This window comes from Taudactylus pleione, unplaced genomic scaffold (genome assembly GCF_031769625.1).
Source record: "Taudactylus pleione unplaced genomic scaffold, aTauple2 ptg000201l, whole genome shotgun sequence".
Classification (NCBI taxonomy): Eukaryota; Metazoa; Chordata; class Amphibia; order Anura; family Myobatrachidae; genus Taudactylus; species Taudactylus pleione.
In genome coordinates this window covers 15,554,118-15,579,132 of record NW_028284603.1, presented here as the reverse complement: position 1 = coordinate 15,579,132, position 25,015 = coordinate 15,554,118, and the positions used below count along the sequence as shown (strand labels likewise).

The window sequence follows — 25,015 nt, the reverse complement described above, 5'->3', positions numbered from 1 at the left end:
CCAACAAATAAAGAAATGTTATTTAGTTGCCAAGGGTATTGGAACCAATTTAGGGTATTTTACGATAATGGATACCCTCATGTAATAGGGAACATAGCCATAAGGTGTGCATATGGGAATCTATCAGCATATTCTAGGTGAGACACGAAAAAATTCTAGGTGTTCACTCCGCGATCATTGTAGAATATTCCCCTTCCATATAGAAATGATTGGTCGCCCAACCAGCAGTTTAGAGGACAGTTGTCGATTGTGTTTTTCTTGTTTCTCATCTGTGTATCTCAAACATTAAAACCAATCTAGCAAAACCGATGTCATATTCGGAATCAGCACCACAAAGTTCCCCCAAAATCGCTCTAATATGAGTATTGATCAGAGTCATTCATTAGTTTAACCTACCTTTTACCGGGTGCTGAGATAACTGACAAAGGGCCTCATTTATCAATGAGTTTTATAATTCACAATGAGTGATAAAATTTGTTGAGTATGATCATGGTGTTCCAGCCAATCAGCTCCCAGCTGTCATCTAACAGTAGGGAGCTGATTGGCTGGAGCACCATTATCATACGCAACAAGATTTATCACTTGTTGAGAATGATAAAACTCATTGATAAATGAGGCCTTAAGTCTGTCCCGCTAAAGTCACAGCCAAACTCATAATATAGGTTACAATGTATCCAGAACGGTGTGTTACATATGGGATAATGCACTCGCTGCTGTGAATCATATGGGCACTAGAAGCCATCAAGGTGTTCTGTAAGTGTATAAAAATTGCTGCGTTATTAGAAAATATAGCATTCTGGTACTTAAGACAAACTGGAACTCTTAGGACACAAATTCTGATAGGACCATACCAACACTCGCCCATGAAAATAATATACACCAACATCATTAGTAAAAATATGAAGCATCACTCAACAGGAACCCAGTGACTAGCATTGCTGAATACCTCTTGCAGTCCCCTAGGCATTACTGCATGCACTCAATAGCCAGCTGGAACCTCTCACTTTTTATAAGTAGCAGCAGTATTGTAGGCTGCATTTGGACCATAAAACAAAGGCCTTTTTACTTATTTTATTAGAGCTAAAATACATTGACAACGTAAACCTTTCTATTTGATGCTCGTGTATTCTACATGAGTGCAATACAGCCATGCAAAACTGCATGGATATCACACAAGTATGGGGCTACTCTACAACTAAGAGATAAAGCTAATGTTTGGCTTCCCACCTATGGTCATACCATGGGTATCACACAAGTACAGGGCTGCCCTACAACTAAGATATAAAGCTAACGTTTGGCTTCCCACCTCTGCTTACACCATGGATTTCACACAAGTACAGGACTGCTCTACAACTAAGAAATAAAGGTAACGTTTGGCTTCCCACCTCTGGTCATACCATGGGTATCACACAAGTACAGGGCTGCCCTACAACTAAGAAATAAAGCTAACGTTTGGCTTCCCACCTCTGGTCATACCATGGGTATCACACAAGTACAGGGCTGCCCTACAACTAAGAAATAAAGGTAATGTTTGGCTTCCCACCTCTGTTCATACCATGGGTATCACACAAGTACAGGGCTGCACTACAACTAAGAAATAAAGCTAACGTTTGGCTTCCCACCTCTGGTCATACCATGGGTATCACACAAGTACAGGGCTGCACTACAACTAAGAAATAAAGCTAACGTTTGGCTTCCCACCTCTGCTTACACCATGGATATCACACAAGTACAGGACTGCTCTACAACTAAGAAATAAAGCTAACGCTTGGCTTCCCACCTCTGGTCATACCATGGATATCACACAAGTACAGGGCTGCCCTACAACTAAGATATAAAGCTAATGTTTGGCTTCCCACCTCTGGTCATACCATGGGTATCACACAAGTACAGGGCTGCCCTACAACTAAGATATAAAGCTAACGTTTGGCTTCCCACCTCTGGTCATACCATGGGTATCACACAAGTACAGGGCTGCCCTACAACTAAGAAATAAAGGTAACGTTTGGCTTCCCACCTCTGGTCATACCATGGGTATCACACAAGTACAGGGCTGCCCTACAACAAAGAAATAAAGCTAATGTTTGGCTTCCCACCTCTGGTCATACCATGGGTATCACACAAGTACAGGGCTGCCCTACAACTAAGAAATAAAGGTAACGTTTGGCTTCCCACCTCTGGTCATACCATGGGTATCACACAAGTACAGGGCTGCCCTACAACTAAGAAATAAAGCTAATGTTTGACTTCCCACCTCTGGTCATACCATGGGTATCACACAAGTACAGGGCTGCCCTACAACTAAGAAATAACGCTAACGTTTGGCTTCCCACCTCTGCTTATACCATGGATATCACACAAGTACAGGGCTGCCCTACAACTAAGAAATAAAGGTAACGTTTGGCTTCCCACCTCTGGTCATACCATGGGTATCACACAAGTACAGGGCTGCCCTACAACTAAGAAATAAAGCTAATGTTTGGCTTCCCACCTCTGGTCATACCATGGGTATCACACAAGTACAGGGCTGCCCTACAACTAAGAAATAATGCTAACGTTTGGCTTCCCACCTCTGCTTATACCATGGATATCACACAAGTACAGGACTGCCCTACAACTAAGAAATAAAGGTAACGTTTGGCTTCCCACCTCTGGTCATACCATGGGTATCACACAAGTACAGGGCTGCACTACAACTAAGATATAAAGCTAACATTTGGCTTCCCACCTCTGGTCATACCATGGGTATCACACAAGTACAGGGCTGCCCTACAACTAAGATATAAAGCTAATGTTTGGCTTCCCACCTCTGGTCATACCATGGGTATCACACAAGTACAGGGCTGCCCTACAACTAAGAAATAAAGCTAATGTTTGGCTTCCTACCTCTGGTCATACCATGGATATCACACAAGTACAGGGCTGCCCTACAACTAAGAAATAAAGCTAATGTTTGGCTTCCCACCTCTGGTCATACCATGGATATCACACAAGTACAGGACTGCTCTACAACTAAGAAATAAAGCTAACGTTTGGCTTCCCACCTCTGCTCATACCATGGATATCACACAAGTACAGGACTGCTCTACAACTAAGAAATAAAGCTAACGTTTGGCTTCCCACCTCTGCTCATACCATGGATATCACACAAGTACAGGGCTGCCCTACAAATAAGATATAAAGCTAACGTTTGGCTTCCCACCTCTGGTCATACCATGGGTATCACACAAGTACAGGGCTGCCCTACAACTAAGATATAAAGCTAACGTTTGGCTTCCCACCTCTGGTCATACCATGGGTATCACACAAGTACAGGGCTGCCCTACAACTAAGATATAAAGCTAACGTTTGGCTTCCCACCTCTGGTCATACCATGGGTATCACACAAGTACAGGGCTGCCCTACAACTAAGATATAAAGCTAACGTTTGGCTTCCCACCTCTGGTCATACCATGGGTATCACACAAGTACAGGGCTCCGCTACAGCTAAGAAATAAAGCTAACGTTTGGCTTCCCACCTCTGGTCATACCATGGGTATCACACAAGTACAGGGCTGCCCTACAACTAAGAAATAATGCTAACGTTTGGCTTCCCACCTCTGCTTATACCATGGATATCACACAAGTACAGGACTGCCCTACAACTAAGAAATAAAGGTAACGTTTGGCTTCCCACCTCTGGTCATACCATGGGTATCACACAAGTACAGGGCTGCACTACAACTAAGATATAAAGCTAACATTTGGCTTCCCACCTCTGGTCATACCATGGGTATCACACAAGTACAGGGCTGCCCTACAACTAAGATATAAAGCTAATGTTTGGCTTCCCACCTCTGGTCATACCATGGGTATCACACAAGTACAGGGCTGCCCTACAACTAAGAAATAAAGCTAATGTTTGGCTTCCTACCTCTGGTCATACCATGGATATCACACAAGTACAGGGCTGCCCTACAACTAAGAAATAAAGCTAATGTTTGGCTTCCCACCTCTGGTCATACCATGGATATCACACAAGTACAGGACTGCTCTACAACTAAGAAATAAAGCTAACGTTTGGCTTCCCACCTCTGCTCATACCATGGATATCACACAAGTACAGGACTGCTCTACAACTAAGAAATAAAGCTAACGTTTGGCTTCCCACCTCTGCTCATACCATGGATATCACACAAGTACAGGGCTGCCCTACAAATAAGATATAAAGCTAACGTTTGGCTTCCCACCTCTGGTCATACCATGGGTATCACACAAGTACAGGGCTGCCCTACAACTAAGATATAAAGCTAACGTTTGGCTTCCCACCTCTGGTCATACCATGGGTATCACACAAGTACAGGGCTGCCCTACAACTAAGATATAAAGCTAACGTTTGGCTTCCCACCTCTGGTCATACCATGGGTATCACACAAGTACAGGGCTGCCCTACAACTAAGATATAAAGCTAACGTTTGGCTTCCCACCTCTGGTCATACCATGGGTATCACACAAGTACAGGGCTCCGCTACAGGTAAGAAATAAAGCTAACGTTTGGCTTCCCACCTCTGGTCATACCATGGGTATCACACAAGTACAGGGCTGCCCTACAACTAAGAAATAAAGCTAACGTTTGGCTTCCCACCTCTGGTCATACCATGGGTATCACACAAGTACAGGGCTGCTCTGCAACTAAGAAATAAAGCTAACGTTTGGCTTCCCACCTGTGGTCATACCATGGGTATCACACAAGTACAGGGCTGCTCTGCAACTAAGATATAAAGCTAATGTTTGGCTTCCCACCTCTGGTCATACCACTGTCTTCCAAACAGTCTTCCTAATTTGTGCGCAACAAGTTTGCACCCCTGTGCAGCTGTGTCACACTGTCAGGAGAAAAAAAAATAAAACAACAAAGAAGCTTCTAAAACTCAAGAAACCTACTTCAAAATAAACATAAACGAGAGTGTCCTAACACATTGTAAACCCTGTGAATTTCTATTTATTTAATTTTTTTAAACAATGTTTTATTGACAGAAGACAAAGAATAGTTATACGTGTGAACATAATACAAAAACATGAGACCAAAACATATGGAGAAAAAGAACACATGGTACATATAAGAAAACGAGACAAAGCAAAAAATTGCCATATTAGAAACCAGGAATAAACAGAAAAGGTTCAAACATTAAGGGGCATAGAACCAATATTTGGGGAGGAAGGGTGGGGGGCACAGGATGGGGGGGTAATGTAGCAGAAGGAAGGAAACTAAATTGGACTAAATATTGTAAAGGTCTATTTTGAATATTAGAGGGGAAGACAAAGAGGACAAGTGAAGACGTTGCCCATAGCTTCCCGCTATCATTCATCAGGTACATTCTATACAATGATAGATAGAAGTCTATAGACTGGCTGCTATGGGCAACTTCTCCATCTGTCCGCCTAAGAAGGCTTGATACATCTCCCATAGGTCTGTCACCTAATCAAACAATATGCACAGCGTCATCCCAGGATTCTCTCTACCAGGTCAGAGGTTGATAATGTGAGTGACAGCTGATTATCATATATGATCACTTATTTAGACAATGACATAGGTGTGCTGTAGAATTTAGACACCGTGTTAATCTCTGCTGCATCATAAATCATGAAACAATTTGACTAAGACCCTGGATGAAGCCACTGCAGCCATTTAGTTTTTTTCAGTACAGTATGACCAAAATTTGTTTGGTGACTAGGGATTTCCACTACAGCGCTGCGGTAACTTATGGCTTTGAACTTGCAATACGGCAACAATCATAATACATTTTATTTCTAATGTTTAGTTAAGCATTAAATGATGCACGATTTATAAACATTACATGGAAAGAGAGATGTAAACTGAAACTTCAATATCAAACTCTTATGTCCATTTCAAACCAAAAGTTTAAAGGACTGTGCATCACAACATTGGTTGGGTGTCATGCACCTGGACAATACATATGTATTTATTACACCTAATGTACATACACCAGCACATGTTTAATGAATGGTAAAGGGCTGTAATATATACATAATAAAATGGCATATTTGGGGATTCCTATAGCACAATACATGAAACCACATTTACAGCCTTAGACTAGCCAGATGAGCTGTAAAGCCCACAGTTTATGCAGTTGGAACAGGTTGGGTTAGCCAATACATTATTGCAGTCAAAACTAAATGTAATATTTAGGACCTATTTCACATACTGAGGGGCGGTGCAGGACATTAATCTGCCTGTAAGGAATACACTGGTTTTCATTATGGTGTTCGGAATTGGAGAACAGCTTGGCGTAGTCCGTAGGCACACTCCGGTGACCTGGAAACCTACCTGGAAAGGTTCTTGACGTACTCCTGGTTAATCCTAATGAAGCCAGCACATTGTTGGAAGGATTTTGGACCCAGCCCTTTTACACATTTGAGCTGCTCTCTGTTCATAAAAGATCCATTTGTCTCTCTCCATTCAATTATATTCTTAGCCCTAACTGCATTCAACCCTGCAATGTGCCTGTGACCGCAAAAGAAAGAAAAAAATCATATTAAAACAAAGTTATTTCCTACACCAATGTTTTTCTCTTTTTGTGCCAAACATTTAACATTACAAGCCAAAAAACGTTCCAGACTGCCACCACCACTACAACATACACAGTATAAACAATTAGACCAGTAGCAGATGGGGACAAAAAATGTTGGTGTTTTCCTGGCCCTTCCTTAATTGAAGTCAGTTTGCTCAGATAAGGTTGGTAATTTATAGTCTGGCAACTAAAGCCCGGCATACATTATGCAATTATCGTCCTGACCCGCAGATTATTGGTGGAACGGGCAGATCCACTGCATAGTGTATGTCTGCGACCGATCAGCGATGATTAGATGGTCGGGTATGAAAAACTTTCCAACGTGCCCGACTGGTCTGATGATTGGTCAGCAGCATCAGGCAGTCATTGCACTGCTGCGTCTGACCGCCCCACATTTCCCCGGTTCCTTCACAGGGGAGGAAAGCAGATATTGTGGCCATACACACTGAAATATCTCTCAGTGTATGGCCACGAGATCTGCTGGATTCAGGCTGTCAGATAATATATCTCTCGGTCTGACAAGACATTTCTGCTAACCTCATCTGGCTAGCTGGGTGCCTAGAATGGCACACTGCAGCCAGAATCTATGCAGTAGTGCTGCCTGGAGCGTCCTTAGGACTCTTCAGACCATCACACCGCTGCCCTTACAGCTCTCCGAAGCATTCCCAGAATGCTCCAGGCATTGTTGTAATCACTGGCGATTGTGACCCTGCCCTGTGTGACATCACACAGAGGGGGCCTGGCCTGCACCAGGTCCACGAATAATGTTATATATATCAAAATGGCCCTCAGCAGAAGAAAGGTTCCCCACCCCTGTGATAATGAATGCCCAGCATAAGACCTGCTTCAGAATTTTGTAATGTTAATTTACTGCGAGCAGGACGAACTATGTTTTGTTTGTCTTGAAGTCTTGCTCACAATTATAACTTGCACCAAAAGCAGATAACAGTTGCAGTGCTTGGCTTATCTGGTATGAGGAGGTCTAGATTCCAGAGTGACGAATAAAGCCTCCACTGTAAGGGAAAGAGGAGGGAGGACCAGCTCAACATGCGTAGTAGGAAAGGGACGGAGCACACTGGTGTCACTCAAAAATGACTTGTGTACAGATAGATAGAAATATAGACAGAGACAGATGTCAATAGATAGATAGTGATAGACAAAAATAGATGATAGATTGACTAGACAGAGATACATAGATATCCTGGGCATACATTATGCAATTATCTGGTCAATCCGCCAGTATCGGCTGATCGGCCACTTAACTGTACAGTGGATTTGTACGACCGATCACTTATCTGTAGGTAGGACATGCCGAATCATCCAGCATGTCCGATAGATCCGATAATTGGTCGTCAGCATCTGGAAGTGTATACGCTGCAGCAGTGGACCGGCTAGCATTTGTCCTGTTCCTTCTCTGTGAATATATCTCCTCCCCACATCTCACAATGCACGGCCACAAAATCTGGCTTTCAGATCAAATGTCTGTAGGTCTGATATGCATTTTATCTGACAGTGTATGCCCAGCAATAGATAGATAAACAGATAGACAGACAATAGATAGACAAGGAGATATATAGACAGATATTCAAAGATGAATATAGATAGATGACTAGATAAAGATGGAAACACAAAGAGATTGATAGATAGATAGATAGATAGATAGATAGATAGATAGATAGATAGATAGATAGATAGATAGATAGACAGACAGACAGACAGATTGATTACACCAAACAAAAATCTAAAATACTCTGGACTGGCAGTTACCACTGTACATGCTATAATCTATGCTCAGAGTGCTAAAAGGATTCATTCGGGACTAATAGTAATAGCAATACTTTTAACCAAGATTCAGGGGAATCCAAATATACATGTGATTGTAATATACAAGACATACAATGGACATAGACTTAACACCTCCAGCATCTAAAAACAAAATACAGTTTCAGAAAAAAAACAAAAAACAGAGATTGGATCCAGCTTAATGTTTGGTAAAAATATGTTTTTCTTTTGCCAACTATGGATGGCCCTTATTCAATTTGGAGCGAAAAACCGAGATCGGCGAAAAAGTTTCGCCAATGACGTCCTTTCGCCAGGCGGAAAAGTATCGCCATATTCAATTTGAAAGACTTTCGCCTAGGCGGAAAGTCAATGCAATGTAATAGGCAAAAAAGTTTCGCTTATGAATAGCAAGCGGAAAAAAGTGCAAAATTGGGGTTTTGGGGTGCAACGTTGCGGGAACCCCCGTGCAGCCTTCAGACAGTCCCCCAGAGGTAAACAAAAAAGACTTAAGAACACCCCAAATTTTTACTTTCATTTTGGGGGCAAAAAAAAAAGTTGGGAGACAAAGTTAAAAACTAGCGAACTAGACTCCAGGGGGTTCCCCAAGTAAACCCCATATGTTTTTTTGATTGCTGGCATTTGCGGCAGGTGGATTTTTTACGTATTTTAAAACGATACTTTAGCAACTTTAAAATATGCTACCCCCCATTTCAGGTACCTAAAATTTGCAGGGACTAGTTAATGTCTCCAGAAAATAAAATAAAATGCTATTCTTCACCACTTATGCAAATACGCAAAACAGCGCCTATTGAGACTATTTAAAAATACCAAATACCTTCAGCAGGCCAATTCGGGGGTATACATAGTGATCCCCCATGTCAGTGCATCTTTTGGGGGCTGCCAGGCTAATTACCCCATTTTGGAGAGGAGTTTCCGCCTGTTCAAGTATGGCCGGGTGCCGTTTTCGCGTACTTTCATATTGAATATGGGGAATCGTGGGGACACACGCAAAAAGTTTTTGCACCCAAAACACGCGATGTAGGCGAAAAGTCCACCAAGCGAAAAAGTATTGCGGATGTGAAACATATTGAATACGGGCCTTTATATTAAACCATAGGTTTAACATGCTGACAGCACAGCTCTACCGTAACTAAATGCAACTGAAAATGTATAAGGGTGGGTCTGTAGGGGAATAAGGGTGGCTGTGCAAGACAGTAACAGGAAATATTGAAGGAAAGAACATAATTAGATGCCACTTATATTTTCTCCATAGGTTATCGCCCCTGCTTGTTAAAACCAATAAGATGATTTTGTTTGGTATCTAAATAAACCTTTCTATATCAAAATATAGACGTGAAGCATGTTTGTCTCTTCCATAGTGAATAAGTGACGGAGAAATTGTAATATAAATTCATTCATAGGATCAGTGGATAAACCAGTGCCTGTGTGTTCTCGCTAAATATCATGTACCTTGGAGAAAGACAAACAGCATTAAACTAATAGCTTGCAGTGCACAAAGTACATCATCATTGTGTGGCTTCAATAGAAGAGTCCCGGCAGCAGGTGCTAGCATCGGGGTGTTTGCAGTATTACTCCTCCCATGCTGGGAAGCTCAAAGTAAATTTAAAGGTGAAGCAATGTACAAGGCTGTGTTTACCTCAATAGAGTTTCAGAGCAGATGTTTATATCCACCCCCACAAAGCTGACACACTCCTCCACCACACTGTCCAGGGTGCCTTTAAGCAGCACCTGCGAGACGTCATGCTGGAAGACAGAGGTAGAGATTAACTTTACAGGCTGTGTTATAATGACAGTGACAATGAACCTGCATAATTAACCTATTAGCTCCTGGACAGCAAGGGCTGGTGACAGACCACAAAGAGCTCTACATTTAGTTTGCAGCAAGTTTCAGTGGAAATCCTGGAAAACCATTTATTCTGGTGGTTTTATAGCTATAATATCACTTTACACCTCTGCTGTTTTGACTTTCATTTGGTTTTCAATCGGATTTCTGTTGGTTACTGATGACCTTACTCTTTAAGTTTGGCAATCTGGTTAAGCAGAAAGTAAACCCAAGATAGGACGGAGGTACATTGAAAAACAGGAAGCAGGATTCCTTTTGCTTCCAGCTGTGTCTGTAGACATCCGTCTTCATGGTGCAGTTGTAAGCACAAGCCCCCCCCCCAATACCAGTGATGGGCAACCTGATACACTTCAAGGGCATCATATGCAGGCCTGTAGCCTTAGGAAAAATGGACAGACCAGGCCAACCTGTGGCTCTAAAGCTGCTGTGAAACTACAAGTCCCAGCATGCCCTGCCACAGTTTTGTTATTAGGGAATGCTAAAACTGTGGCAGGGCATGCGGGCAATTGTAGTTTCATAACCAGAGGTTGGACAGGCCTGCCCTGGAGTAAGAAGACCACATGCTCCTCCTTCTCAGGTCTCAGGTGTGCTATGTGACCTCCTTGCATCGTGTGGAGAACGGCACATCTCACAGAGGAGGTTAGGTGATAGTTGCTCCAGGCAGCAAATAATATCAAGTTCAGTCAGATCATTCTCTCTTCTTTTATGATCCATTGAAGCTTCACCCCCTGTGAGCACTCCTATTCAAAAGGAGCTGGAGCCACGAGTTAGGCTTCAGGTACATGGCAGTTATGCTAGCCCACAGAGCGTACAGCAGAGAAAAGGAGTGGAAAGAGATGGGGGCCACAGGTGAAGGCTCGAAGGGCCGTCTGTTGCCCATTACTCCCAGAAACCATGCGCTGATTCTTTTCTGTCAGCCACATAATTATACAGCAATTCAGCTAACCCCACCAACTTGAACCCACTCTGACAGGTACAGCATCCATGAAATGTATTTCTCACAGTCACAGCAATCTCAAAGTTGTATTGAGCCCTTTATGTAGTGACTCCTGAAGTGGGTGCATGGTGGGCGAGTGTATCGCTCAGGGCAGTTTTAGCTGCCACCTTACTGGTAAGTGGGTGTAGAATTTGTGTAGACCCCTTAAAGCTGCACATCCTATTTAATTACAAAGTAGTATATTCTAAGGTCATATCCATTCTACAGTCGATCAGAACTAAGTCACTGAGCTGGCAAATATTTATATAATTAGTAAAGAATTGCACTTCTAACAAATGCATGCCTGGGTTTCCTTGCCGTGACACTTGTGAACAAAGCTCCCTTAGATCAGCCTCAGCCAGTCTCCATCACCATGGTAATCCGGCCACACCTCAAAGCTGCGCTGATGCTGTGTCTGCGCAACAACAGCGGTTCACACATCACTCAACACAAGGTGCTAGTATCTATCAGCAACGTCAGTGTTTATGAGCAACTGGAGCGTGGAGAAGGCCCCTTGTCTGTCTACCTATGCTCAATAGTCTGTACAGCAACTCAGCCACTCCGCGGCAGATACTGGCCCGATTAGAAAGGCAAATACCTGGCAACATGCCTCTTCGTTTTAATAAAAAAATGTCTATACCTCTTGCAAATATTTGCATTTAATTCATAGTCTTCTAATTCCCAGACTGTACTTTGGCATCTATTTTGCTAAATACAAATACCTGGAAAAGCTTTTCCTGTAATGAATATAGAAACACATACAGTATAAATGGGAAGTAGGAGGTAACTGGTAAAGACAACATGAACTTTTAGGGACATAGGTGGAGAAACAGTAATGCTGTGTAATATTTAGCAAAACTAAATGTTACAATCTATCTATATATGGGATGCAGTTATCAGATCGGTGGACGGCATGCCGCCGGTCTGAATCCCGACACTGAAAGTCCGACACGGGATTTAAGATAGACATAGACCAGGGGTGGTGAACCTCCGGCCCGCGGGCCGTATACAGCCCGGCCCAGCTTTCAGTGGCAGCAGCAGAATCAGCGTAGTGTAGCGGATGTTACGGCGGCAGGTAGCGCAGCGGGAATGTCAGGATTGTCATCGGCGGCAGATAGCGCAGCGGGGGAGAGGGGATGTCAGGATTGTCATCGGCGGCTGGTAGCCAATGACAGCCCTGACACACCCCTTCCCCCCGCTGCGCTATCAGCGGCGGCAGGTAGCACAGCGGGGGGAGGGTGTGTGTGTCAGGGCTGTCATCGGCTATCAGCGGCGGGAGGTAGCGCAGCGGTGGAGGGTGTCAGGACTGTCATCGGGTGGATTAGTGCAGGGGCTCTCTCCCTATCAGCGGCGGCAGGTAGCACAGGGGGGGGATCAGGGTGCCAGAGTTGTCATTGAGTGCCATGCAGGGCTCTCTCCCCATCAGCGGCGACAGGCAGGCAGCACACGGGGGGGGGGGGGGCGGGGGGGGGAGAGAATCAGGGCTGTCATATGGCTGCCATTGAGCTGGTTAGTGCAGGGTCTCATCCTAACAGCGCGGGCAAGCAGGCAGTGGTGGCACAGCAGGGGGTGCGTATAGTCAGTGCTGTCATCAGGCTGGTTAGGACTGAGAGGACCCCAGGGCTGCCTGATCAATCTGCCTGTCACACATCCATAGGGACTGCCCCTCCAGACTCTGCCTGGCAACATACCACAGAGAAGCAGTTACTTACAGCCATCGCATTAAGGGTGAGTTAATAAAGTTTTTAACCAAATATAGGAGGCAAATTTAAAGTTAATAATTTTGTATGGCCCCCGAATGATTTTCTAAAAATCAAAATGGCCCTTGGCAGAAAAAAGGTTCCCCAGCCCTGACGTAGACGATAATCCCGACACCAGAATCCAGAAGGACGGAGCGGAGCGGAGCAGGGTTAGGTTTAGATTTGGGGAGGAGTTAGGGCTAGGCACCAAGGGGGGATGATTAGGTTTCGGCACAAAGGGGGAGACTTAGGTTTAGGCACTAACGTGGAAGGTTAGGGTGCGGGGTGGGGAGGGTTAGGATTAGGCCACAACAAGGGAGGGTTAGAAGGGAGAAGGGTAAGTATACTTACCCGACCCCTGTTGGGATACCAACCACTGGGATGCCGCTGGCAGTATTTTGACAGGAGGCATCCAGACAGCCAGCAGTACATACTAATTCGATATATATATATGAGACGAGAGGTTAATTTTACTCAGTTGTGTTTGGATCTCAAAAATGCCATCTTATTGGCTATCCGGCTCTCACGTGCTTCGGTTTGCCTATATGATAAATCCAAATTTGTGCTAATCACTACATCTACTACAAAGTTGTACTTGTATGTTATTTTCCCCCTAGCCAAAGTCTGATGGCACTATAATACTGAACCAGATAATCACTTCCATTTGCTAATGTAATATATCAGCTGGTGGAGGGGTGAAGTACTCAGTCTTGACTCTGGCAGGAAACTGAGCACATTAACTAAAACAAATAAGAAATTCTGTAACTGTCATTTTTGAATTTCAGCTGATGACTTATATTAGTGGTTTCTAGTCATTTATTTAATGCCAGTTATTTATATAGCGCACACATATATTCCGCAGCACTTTACAGAGAAGAGGTGACCATTCACATCAGTCCTATGTGATCTATATTCCCTACCACATGTACATACACATTAGACCCTGGAATGTGGCTTTAAAAAATCTTTTCCTATTGGGAAAGAAATGATCCCCAAAAGGGTCTAATTGTTTACTGGGCTGTATGAAGTAATACACAGTGCGGTATAGTACACACTATGTTGTTTTTATTTTTAATATCCCTCATTAACGGTCATATGACATACCAGATAAGAAGTGGATCTATCACCAGTGTTTTTCACTCTTGTGTTTGATTACATTTTTTGACACTAGTAGGCGCTTCATTAGGGTTAATTTTTGTCAGGAGCCAATTAATCTAACAGTATATTTTTGACTTGTAGGAGGAAACGAGTACCTGGAAGAAACCCATGGAAGCACAGGGAGAATATACAAACTCCAAACAATTAGGGCCGTGGTGGGAATCGAACACAAGACTTCAGTGCTGTAAGGCAGTAATGCTAACCACTAAACCAGTGGCTGCCAACCTTAATTGGGGTGTGAGCTACTCGAGACAAATTACAGTATACCTCCTAAAGAGCTACTAAAAAATCTGGCTAGTAACCGGACAATTGTAGGTCATTTAATGAAAATTAAAAAAAATGTTTCATAAAAAACAACAATGCATTTAATTAATACAGTGATATTGTTGCAATTTGTAAATAAAGTTTAAAGAACAGGCACATTTCACTGTTAATTACCAGCTCCAAGGAGGTAAGTGCAGTAGAGGAGCAAAAGATATAGGCAGGGCTGCTGTGTGATTTACGGGAGGGCTGAGCAGGAGTCACTCGAGGTGTTTGTTACGTATTATGCCACTTCACCATGGCGTAGACGCCATGGGTGGAACCACGGGGAAGCACGTCAGGTGATCACAGCGGCTATGGCAATTACTTGACTCGCTTCCCAGTGGCTCCACCCACGGTGTCGATGCCACAGGGGAGCATGCATCAGAGGCCACTTCCACCTAGTGGACTCCTAGCTGACTCATCAGTACTGCAGCTAGGAAAGCAACCCTCCTAACTGACCCGGCTGTACTGCAGCTAGGCGAGCTACTAAAATTAAGACTGCAAGATACCAGTAGCTTGCGAGCTACGGGTTGGGGATCACTGCACTAAACCATGCTTACTTCTTATAAATATTATATAGTGTAGGGGATATAGAGGGGCACTGATTATAGTGTAACACTCAAATATATATAAAATAGAAATTAAATAAATAAATTACTATATGTGACACACCTCAAAAAATAATTGAGTGGCAGTTCCAATATAGTGAAAGAGTATGGCACCCACAACAAACAATTGTAAAAAAGTGAAAAAGAAGCGCCTACTAGTGTCAAAAAATTGAATCAAACACAAGAGTGAAAAAAACTGGTGATAGATCCACTACTTATCTGGTAAGATGTTCTTCAGTCATATGACAATTAATGTGGGATACAGCCCAGTAAACAATTAGACCCTTTTGGGGAACATTTCTTTCCCAATCATATAACAAGCAGCGCTTTTTAAAAAAAGTAAAAGGCAGGCAGAGTGACAGGAACACGCCACAGTTTGGAGAGAGCAGCACCCCTCCTTCCACCTCTCCTTCCTTGCTCCCCCTGTATGCACTGTACAATTGTACATGTCATTGAAGCGCTGCCTGTTATATGATAAGGCTGTTACCTGTGCGCTGCATGTATGACAGCTCCAAAAAATCACCGCTTCTTCACTGCAGACCAAATACAGCCTAAACTAGACCCACGTCCAGGCTGAGCGTACCGGCGTGCAAAGGTATAAACACAGCACCTTGATACATTGTCTCTATCCCCTTGATGAGGTCTTAGACGAAACGCGTTGGGATTTTTGTATCTTGACCCCCCCCTTAAAGAGACAGATAAGCATTTACTATTTTTAATTCTTGCATGTGTGTGTTTTTTTACCATTGTTTGTCACTGTATCATTAAACCTGGTTTTTTAAATTTATTTTGACCCTGGAATGTGTCTTTAAAAAATCTTCTTCCATTGGGAAAGAAATGATCCCAAAAAGGGTCTAATTGTTTATTGGGCTGTATGAAGTAAAACACAGTGTGGTATAGTACACACTGTTATTTTTCTTTTTCATATCCTTCATTAATGGTCATATGACCGTAGAACATCTTACCAGATAAGTAGTGGATCTATCACCAGTTTTTTTCACTCTTGTGTTTGATTCAATTTTTTGACACTAGTAGACGCTTCTTTTTCACTTTCTTATTAATATTACTCCAGCACACAAAATGTCTGTCTACAGCATAATCCGAAATAGTAATTTTCACAAGACTATCCTGATTTTTTAGGTCAAAAAAGGATGTGGCTTATACACATTTTGGTGCAACCTCATCAAACTGTGGTGTGGTTTGGACAGAATGGGAATGGCCAGACTGGAACATGGGCCATGCCAATTATGTCCCACTTTCACCATGGTATGTTGCATCAATGCTGTGCCTCAGTAACATGTGAATACCCCATTACAGCCCAGTTACACCCCTTTAGTGGCAACTGGAGAGGAGAATGAAATGCAGAACACTGCAACGCTCGTTCCTGAATGCGCCAGGTTCCGGAGGATGAGCAGTGCATAACTGGCGTACTGATGTCTTCTGGTGATCACTTCTTCTCATGGCAGATTACCATTACTTACTCAATACAGCAAATATCCACTTTGGCAGCCAAGACAATTAGAAATGGTTAGACCAATGTATATCTATTTGATGCAAGACTCAGTTTATGTTACCATTAAAGAGTAAATATGTTTTTTTTCAGCAAGTACATGAACACTCCTATTTTCCAAACATACTGTGGAATATTAATAGTTAAGACACAGAAATAAAATGCATTATTATAATGAACTAATGTTAAGATCACCCTCAGTAGGGTCTGGATAAAATGGCTTAACCATCCTTAGAGATTTTAAAAGTAACATGAATTCCTTCTAAGTGGTCGCTAAGTCTTTTATCAGGAGCAATAGCTGGAGGCAAGAGAAAGCATAGACATGGAAAGTAAAAAGGTTGCAGGAGGAGTTTCATGGAAAGCACATGTGATTTCAAATAAAGGGCATTTCTTCTACCCGTGTGCGTATATAAAATATCCTCTTCCTTTTGATTGGCATGTGGCAGTTCAAAGCACTAATCAACGATGGCACATGGCGAGTGACCCATGAAATGCACAGACCAGACAGGAGACTGCACAAACTCTGAGTTTCATTCTATTTGCCCTAAAATACCAGTAAAAACATACATTTAGATCTGTGTTCCACAACTACACAACATATCAATGTACTGAAAAGGAAAAACAGGACAGATGTTGTCTATGGCTTATAATGCCCCCGTCTTCTATGCAGAGTGGGTGCATCCATAGTAGGCTATTCTAATATTTATGAGAATGCAACTTAATAATTAACAAGGAACTACTGACATGACTGAGAGTGCAGACATTTATTTCTTGAAGAACCTGTTGATTAAAGCTTTCTCATGGATTAAAGCTTTATCCTAGAAAATGGCTGCTCTCATGTGTGAATACTTTGCTTCAGTGATGCCACTGAATTGATAGGCAGCATTCTCAGAAATATTGACCAATCTGACAAAGCCCTACGACCCCAATGCAGGGCTGTAATTAAGTTTTCTATCCATCTGCACACTGCCATATTTGCCAACTCCTCATTCTCATCACCATAGAACTCCAAGGCCTCAACTTACCTCACATGTTCTTTATAAAATATAAAAGTATAAAAAATATAGGGGTATACATAATAAAGATAGATAAGCCCTATGTCCGATGAAAACTGGCTTTTTTCCTAAAGATAGGCCATTATTTTATTTAACAAACCCAGGGCTGGGGATAGCCGTCACTGCGTATCAGGTTCACTGGCTTTGCATGGGAGTTAATCTATTTAAAAAGGATCATGTTATTGATATCGCCACCTCAGGATAGGTGATAGCAGGGGCATCCAGCAGAAAATAAGCTGAGAGAGGCGGGGGCTGACCTCTCTCAGCCAATGAACGCTCAGACACGGCACTACAAAGGGAAAAGCCACATCTGAGCTCTTCATTCGGGAGGTATCAACCATCGCGGTTGGTATCTAGTTCGCTGGTCAGTTTTTTTTTTGTTTTTTTTATTTTACGAAGACCAAGGATGCCTACAGGGAGAAGAGGACCTGTCCAGGTAATGTAGGGGAGTATGTGTGTGTATTTTCTTCATTTAAACATTTCTTTACAGGTGAACTACAGGTACCAGCGGGCCCTTAATGCCCTGCATGCTGGTACTTGTGGATCTCCAAGTATCTGCATGCGGCGGAGGCTTGCTGGGACCTGAGTTATACTCGTGAAGACAATGGTTACACTTATCTTTTTACACTACACTTTTACACTATCAACCCGGCACCCACCACTCCAGCGGTGTCGGGGATAGCCCCGGGCTATCAGCCTAGGGTGCCCTGGAGAGAGGGACCCCTTTATTGGGGAGGTCCCCAACTCCCCAGGGATCCCTGGCCTGGGCTGACTAGTGGTCAGGAGTAATGCTTCGGCTGGGGAACCGGTGATAGGGTTTCCCTGGTTGTGACATTACCCCTCTGCTAGAAAGGGTCCGGTGCTGGTTGTGGAAATTACAGGGGCACCCTACGCATTTTTTCTCCTGTAATTCCAGAACAAGGACCGGATCAGAGCCTGGTGCTGATTGCACTAAGGGGGTCATTCAGACCCGCTCGTGAGCGTCAGGACGCTCGCAAGCGGGTCGATGTTCCCCACTGCGCATGCGCACGACGGAGGGAGCTCCATCGTGCGCATGCGCGAGACCCGGGGAGCGACGGGCTTTCCATCGCTCCAGGTCTCGCACCATAGGGGGCGTGCTGTCGATGTTGATTGACAGCACGCCCCCTTTGGTGGGCATGCCTGCCAGACGGAGGCGTTCCCATGGGAACGCCTACCGTCTGAAGCCGGCCCCACTGACATCACTAGTGATGTCAGTGGGAGTGATTTTGGCTCTGATAGAGCCAAAATCACTCCAGGGCTTGTGGCAGGGAGACCCTACCGCAGGGTCTCCGTCGCAAGTCCGATGGTCGCGATGGTCAAGACCATCGCAACCATCTTTTTGGCCGCTCGCATATGCTGTAGGTGGCCACCCACAGCTATACGGGCGGCCAGGAGGCCGCTCCATTTTCATGGAGGAGGGCCCTGATTCAGAGCGAGCGCTCTGGTCAGAGCGTTCAGCTCTGAATCAGGCCCTAAGTACAGGGGAACCCTATGCAATTTTTCCCCTGTACTTACACAACCAGGACTGGCTATGAAAAGTCCGGGACTGGTTCTGTTTTTAGAGGGGGACCAAACGTCATTTTTTTAAAAAAACATTAACTCTAAACAAGCTTTTTACAATAAGATACATGCATGCATCTCACTGATGTATGCATGTACAGTATCCGTGTCAAATAGAACTGCTCATGCTGAAAATTAAATCATGAAGCAGGTCTATTCATTTGGGTATTTGAAGTTCGATTGGGATTTGCTGTTCGATTTGGAAATAAAAATGCAAAATCGAACAGCAGGTTCTTCTTAAACTAAAACAAGATCGAATTTGAGTTGAAAATCTAGAGCAAAATCCATTATTAGTAAATTTGAGATTTGCTAAGGGAGTTTGCTGTTCGAGTTCAATTCGAACTCAGGAGATTTCAGAGATTCAGAAAAATGAATCTCTAATCGAACTTTAGTAAATTTACCCACTGGTCTCTAAATAATATGCTGAGCTTACACCCCTTGGGTCTTCTCTGAGGTATCGCCATCAGTGTACGTGGTAGACAGATCTTGGAGAGTCTTTAAAAAAAATTCCATTCGTGTGAAGATTAAAAAACACACTTATAAGCTACTGTATCGTTGGTACTATGGGCTTAATTCATAAATGTATGTAAACCCAATGTTTACTTACATCTCCAATGTTTTTAGATCAGCGCAGGAGCCACATTGCGCACATGCAATCTGGGGCTGTGATGTTGCGTGCAGTGCCTCAAACGTAACAACATGACTGACATGCTACTGGCATTTGGGGGGCAGCAATGGGGCTGCGTTTTCTGGGCATGCTAAAGGCAGTGGCTGCATACTTGAACGCAGCATCACTGGCCCTGGCAACGTGAATTTCCCAGACATCCTGAGTAACCTGAGGGTTACTCAGGTGCCCGAAGGTCACAAAAATCCAGTGGATTACAAGAAGAATTAATTTGTGTTACATGGAGAATAATTCTGCTGAATTACAAGGAAATTATTATTTTGTATTTATAAGGGTTCCATAACGCCATACATAGAGGCTCTACAGAAGATCCAACTGGATTACAGCTGGAAGTGCAGAGGTCCATGGCAGCCAGATTTACTATCTTATGATAATGCGAGCATCTCTCCGTCTTCATATGTTCACACCGCCCACTGTTTCTTCATCCATAGGCGCGACCTCATAATTGGTATCACCCGCTCCATGATGAGTGCAAAAGATCTATCAGAAATGGGCATTCCCTTCTTTGTACGCATATACCACAAACTAAGAATGGTAGCCTGGTTACATGCCCAGGAGACTCCCATGACAATCTCAAAAGATGGATCTTTTCGATGTGTTCACAAGTTAGCTGCACAGAAACACCCAATTCACAGAGATAGTGATCGATGGAGAGTGCAGCCCAATTTCCTATCCTCCGTCCAGCTTGCGCAGTCTGTGATTGCTGCTGAAAGTAACCAGAAACTTCAGCTTTTTGGCCCTGTGTCAGAGTCCGGTCCCTTTGGATTACAAATTAAGCACATCATCTGCTAATTATGAAAAAAATCCATTCAGACTACAATTCTTTCCAACTGCATTACAAATGCAAAGGACATTACACATAATAGAATTTTTCAGTGATAGTCTGTGAGAGGTAGGACCAACCTGTGTTTATGGCACCCCGCACACACAGACGTTCTATCACCGCACTGACCAGGTGACTCCACACTGTGGGTTTTCATGTTAATAGTAGGAACCCGTACAGGCTGTCCACCCTGGTCTCCACACCTATAGGGGTAACCCACACTCCATTTCCCTCTGCTTTAGTGGGAACCTGCATATACTGTCTTGCTTGGGGTGATAATCAATATAGAAGAGGCACTCCTCACTTGTGGTCTAACCAATTATAATTAATCCATTTATTTAATGTGCGAAGCTTCTCAAATTAACTTGAACAGCTTAGCACACTCATTTTATTTGTATTTCTACATGCAATTCAAAAGCTGGGAAACCCATTGACATGAATGGGAAAAACCTCTGTATCACTTCAATTGTAGACACACATGTGCAAACGCATCCAGAACATACCAACCATAGGTAAAACAAAGCTGAACCACATAAGCATGTGCAGATGCATCATGCTTATATACTGTACGGTTTGACGTGCTGATAGCACTTGTGTTTTTACACAGCCACAACGTCAGTGAACAACCGGACGTAGACGATTAGACCCGAGTCCTGGGTACAGAAGGAGGGTCTTTGGCTATGTAAGGGTTAGTACAAGGACATGAAAATTGCTGCTGTAATACATAAATGTATATATTATATCTGTGTCATTATTATCACAGTAATAAAAGGCTTGTACAAAAGTCAATGCTTACATTCTTCTCGTGTATCAATGTAACAGATGTACAGAGCCAATGGCGGCATAATAATGTTGATATAATATTTATATTGGGCGCATTTTTCAGGCAACAGAAGTCAAACACGGCAGGAACTTTTAATGTACACATTCATCAATGAAATGTTACACTGTTGCATTAGAAGGCAACTTAATATATATAAAATATCTTTGAAAGAACCATAACAATAAACTGTTTATGGATGTATAAAGTGAGCAGAATGCCAGTCATATAGTTCGGCTTCACCAGAGCCCCCCCAATATTTAACACACATTCGCAAAAGCTTGGCCACATCTGGAAATTCAGCATCTACAATGTGAGGAAATGTATTCAGCTAGAACCTAGTAAAATACTTCAAAGGGGTTAGTGCACCAGGTACAGGCTGCTCTGCCACTCAGAAGAGTGTTCTCTTGTATTTTATAAATCAGAAAAACAGTGAGCATAACATTTTAAACGGATGTTATTTCATGAGGCTGTAGTAACATCTGTGATCTATTAAATTTGCTCAAATGTTTTTTTTTTTTCCAAAAAGAAAGCGAAAAAGGGTGACTATGAATGGATCTTCAATAGTTAAACCAGTGACGTTGGTAAAAGCTACTTTTTGAAACCCCATCAACAATTTTTAAAACTGAAGTGTAATAAACCCTATAACTTAATCTAGTGCTATACACCACAAATTATACATTGGTGGGGGTTTTATTTATTTATTTTTTTAACAATGATGGGTCAATTATAACTGGAGCTGCAGGCTGCCAACACTCAGACAGAACATCCTTAACTTTATATAACTCAGAATCAACACTTATAAATTAGAAAGCAATCTATTTGGATGTTGATTAACCGGCAGAGACATGTTGGCCACACACAGGCTAGTACGTTGTATCTTCTTTAGTGCCAGGATCTGGGTCACAGGACTGCCTGTCATTGTGTTTGGCAGATACCCACACATGGAGACAGATGGTGATCGTCTGACAAACTCAACTGGACCGTTCCCTGGCATGCTTGTAGCTTTGGAGAAACACACACCCATTGCCATTACTGCATCTAATACTGATTATTATTGCCAGTTATTTATATAGCACACACATATTCCGCAGCGCTTTACAGAGAATACTTGTCCCTGCCTGATTCACATCAGTCCCTGCCATAGTGGCGCCTACAATCTATATTCCCTACCACATACACACTAGGGTAAATTTTTTTGTCTGGAGCCGATTACCCTACCAGTATATTTTTGGAGTGTGGGAGGAAAACAGAGCTCTCCGAGGAAACCCACGCAAGCACAGGGAGAATATACAAACTCCACACAGTTAGGACCGTAGTGGGAATCGAACCCACGACCTCAGTGCTGTGAGGCAGTAATGGTAACCATTACACCGTCTGTGCTACTGATGCTCTATTTCACAAGTTTAAGCTTACAGCACATTAATAGTAAAACATTTGGTCTGATCATGTGTCTATATCTGTGGTGAAATTCCCACCTGCTCGCTAGTGAGATGGAAAGGTTATTGCTCATGATACCACATCAATGTGGTCACATGTGGGAACTGTACATATAGAGTTTTGCATTGACAGCTGGGAAAGTTTAAAATATGCGTGATCTTAGCAATCCAAGACGTGTATGGCCAATTTGATCTACATAGGCAACACCGACTAAATTGCCATAGCGCGCCAGTCTAGCAAAATCTTAGTCGCCTTCAAATGTACTGCAATCCTGTTTGGTCTAGCACCAATTTGTTTTTCAATTTGGATGTCCATATATATATGACCATAGTTTTCACCAATCTAGTCACTGGGAAGCTGCAATGAGTGTTTGGATAGTAACAGTAGTATGCTGAGCAATGTAGATACATCACGCTTGTATATCACAGCCCTTAAGAAACCAGAGGAACTTTGCCCACAGATTACAATGCACATCTCCACTACCAAGTCTAGGCTAAAGGTGGCTGTTTGTCATACAGCTGTAACTTATATTCCAATTTCAGATCCACTAATGATTATACTTGGGACCTGGTTGAAACCTAATATTTGACTGCATTCCACACAAAACAAACAGAAGATGGTGGAAACATCAGAATCATTCTTCCCAACTGTCCTGATCTTGCAAGGACAGGAATGATTTGTAGTTGACAAGTGCCTCCACTGCGTGCAGCAATAAAATGGTAGTTTTCTAGGCAGTGAAGAGGCTTAGCACTTCATAAATGCTAAGTGAGCCCCCAGGGGTGTCATTTTGCTCTGCCCCCTCCTCACTGCATTTTGCCTGATGGGGGCGGGGCCTAATGACATAGGAGTGTGGCTCCGCCCCCTGAAGTGGCCAGCTGCTTTGAAAAGACGGCAAGTATGGGCTAATATCACAATGAACATCTAAAACCTAAAATCATGCTGATCTATAAACGGATTCAACTTACTATACTATTTTAGCCGCACACCCTCAAGATCTGTAAAGTAGTTTTGTTTTTATTTAGATGAATAAACAAAGCTTGATCTTACAATGGATGACAATTAGAAGACTACACACTTCAGAAATAATATCAAATAAAAAATGATTTCTAAAATTTTGGACGCTTTATCCAGATATCACAATCTGCTAGATAATCAACAGGGCAGAGTACATCACTGGGTAAAGCTTGCTTATGGAGCACATATACATGACAGGCCAGGCAACCTCAACTATGGTTACAGCTTGGATTTAGCAATGAACAGAAAATTGTAGCTTTGAAACATTTTACCAAGAGCGTTTAAGTCAATTGGTATAGCAATATCAAACAGACATCACATTGTAGTAAGTTACTGACACCTCCCTGCCAGGCCGGGTGATGTAAAATAAACTGCACTGAGCAAGGAAAGCTACAAAAAGATATCACTACAAAGACTGGCCTAAGCAATTTACAGGAAAATATCACAAGTGTGACAGGGGCAATTAAAGCAATTATCACGCAGTAAGCATGTTAGGTTAAATCTCAGGTTCAAAAACGCATCAGAAGTTTAAGTGTAAAAAATTAAAAAAAAAGTTTTCTCTATGGACTTTGCAGCATTATTAAATTCAGATGCAAGGTCCTGTTTATATTGGACAGCCCCCAACAGTAGAACAAAGTAAGTCTGTCTGAGAGCCATAAGTGAATTCTACAAGTTAACAGCTATTCATGAAAAGCTGCCATTTCAAGATGTCAATCAAAGCTGCCCATAAGTGGGAACTCCTGCAGACATAACCAGCTGCAGGTTTAAAAAGTAAGAGTGTTTTTTTTTTTTTTGTACTGAAAGTGGAAACACAAATTTTGTTTGAACGGGATCTTTTTTTCATTTGTGAAATTTTAGATGGACATTTTTTTTTTCTTTTTACAATATCAATGACAAAACGGGGGACAAAACTGCAAATAGGTACTTAAAATAACAAAATGGGTAACTGTTTGAGGCTGAAACAGTTGCCAATAAAATAAAGGCAGATTATAAAGTTGACCATTAACAACTCTATTGTGCCATAAGGATGCAAAATTCCAATATTCGACTGGCACCCCTATCTCCATGGGTGCACAATGTTCTGAACA

The 25,015-nt window shown here is 42.7% G+C and overlaps 1 protein-coding gene across 1 annotated transcript in view; it reads right to left on the bottom strand.

Annotated features, from left to right (window-relative positions):
* Positions 1 to 25,015, bottom strand: part of SRBD1 (S1 RNA binding domain 1) — a 266,191-nt gene that overhangs the window by 21,418 nt on the left and 219,758 nt on the right. The window contains exons 18-19 of the mRNA XM_088477514.1: positions 10,009 to 10,115; positions 6,326 to 6,502 (exon numbers count right to left, since the gene is read on the bottom strand). Coding sequence (XP_088333640.1) covers positions 6,326 to 6,502; positions 10,009 to 10,115 — 284 coding nt within the window. The remainder of the gene's footprint in view (positions 1 to 6,325; positions 6,503 to 10,008; positions 10,116 to 25,015) is intronic.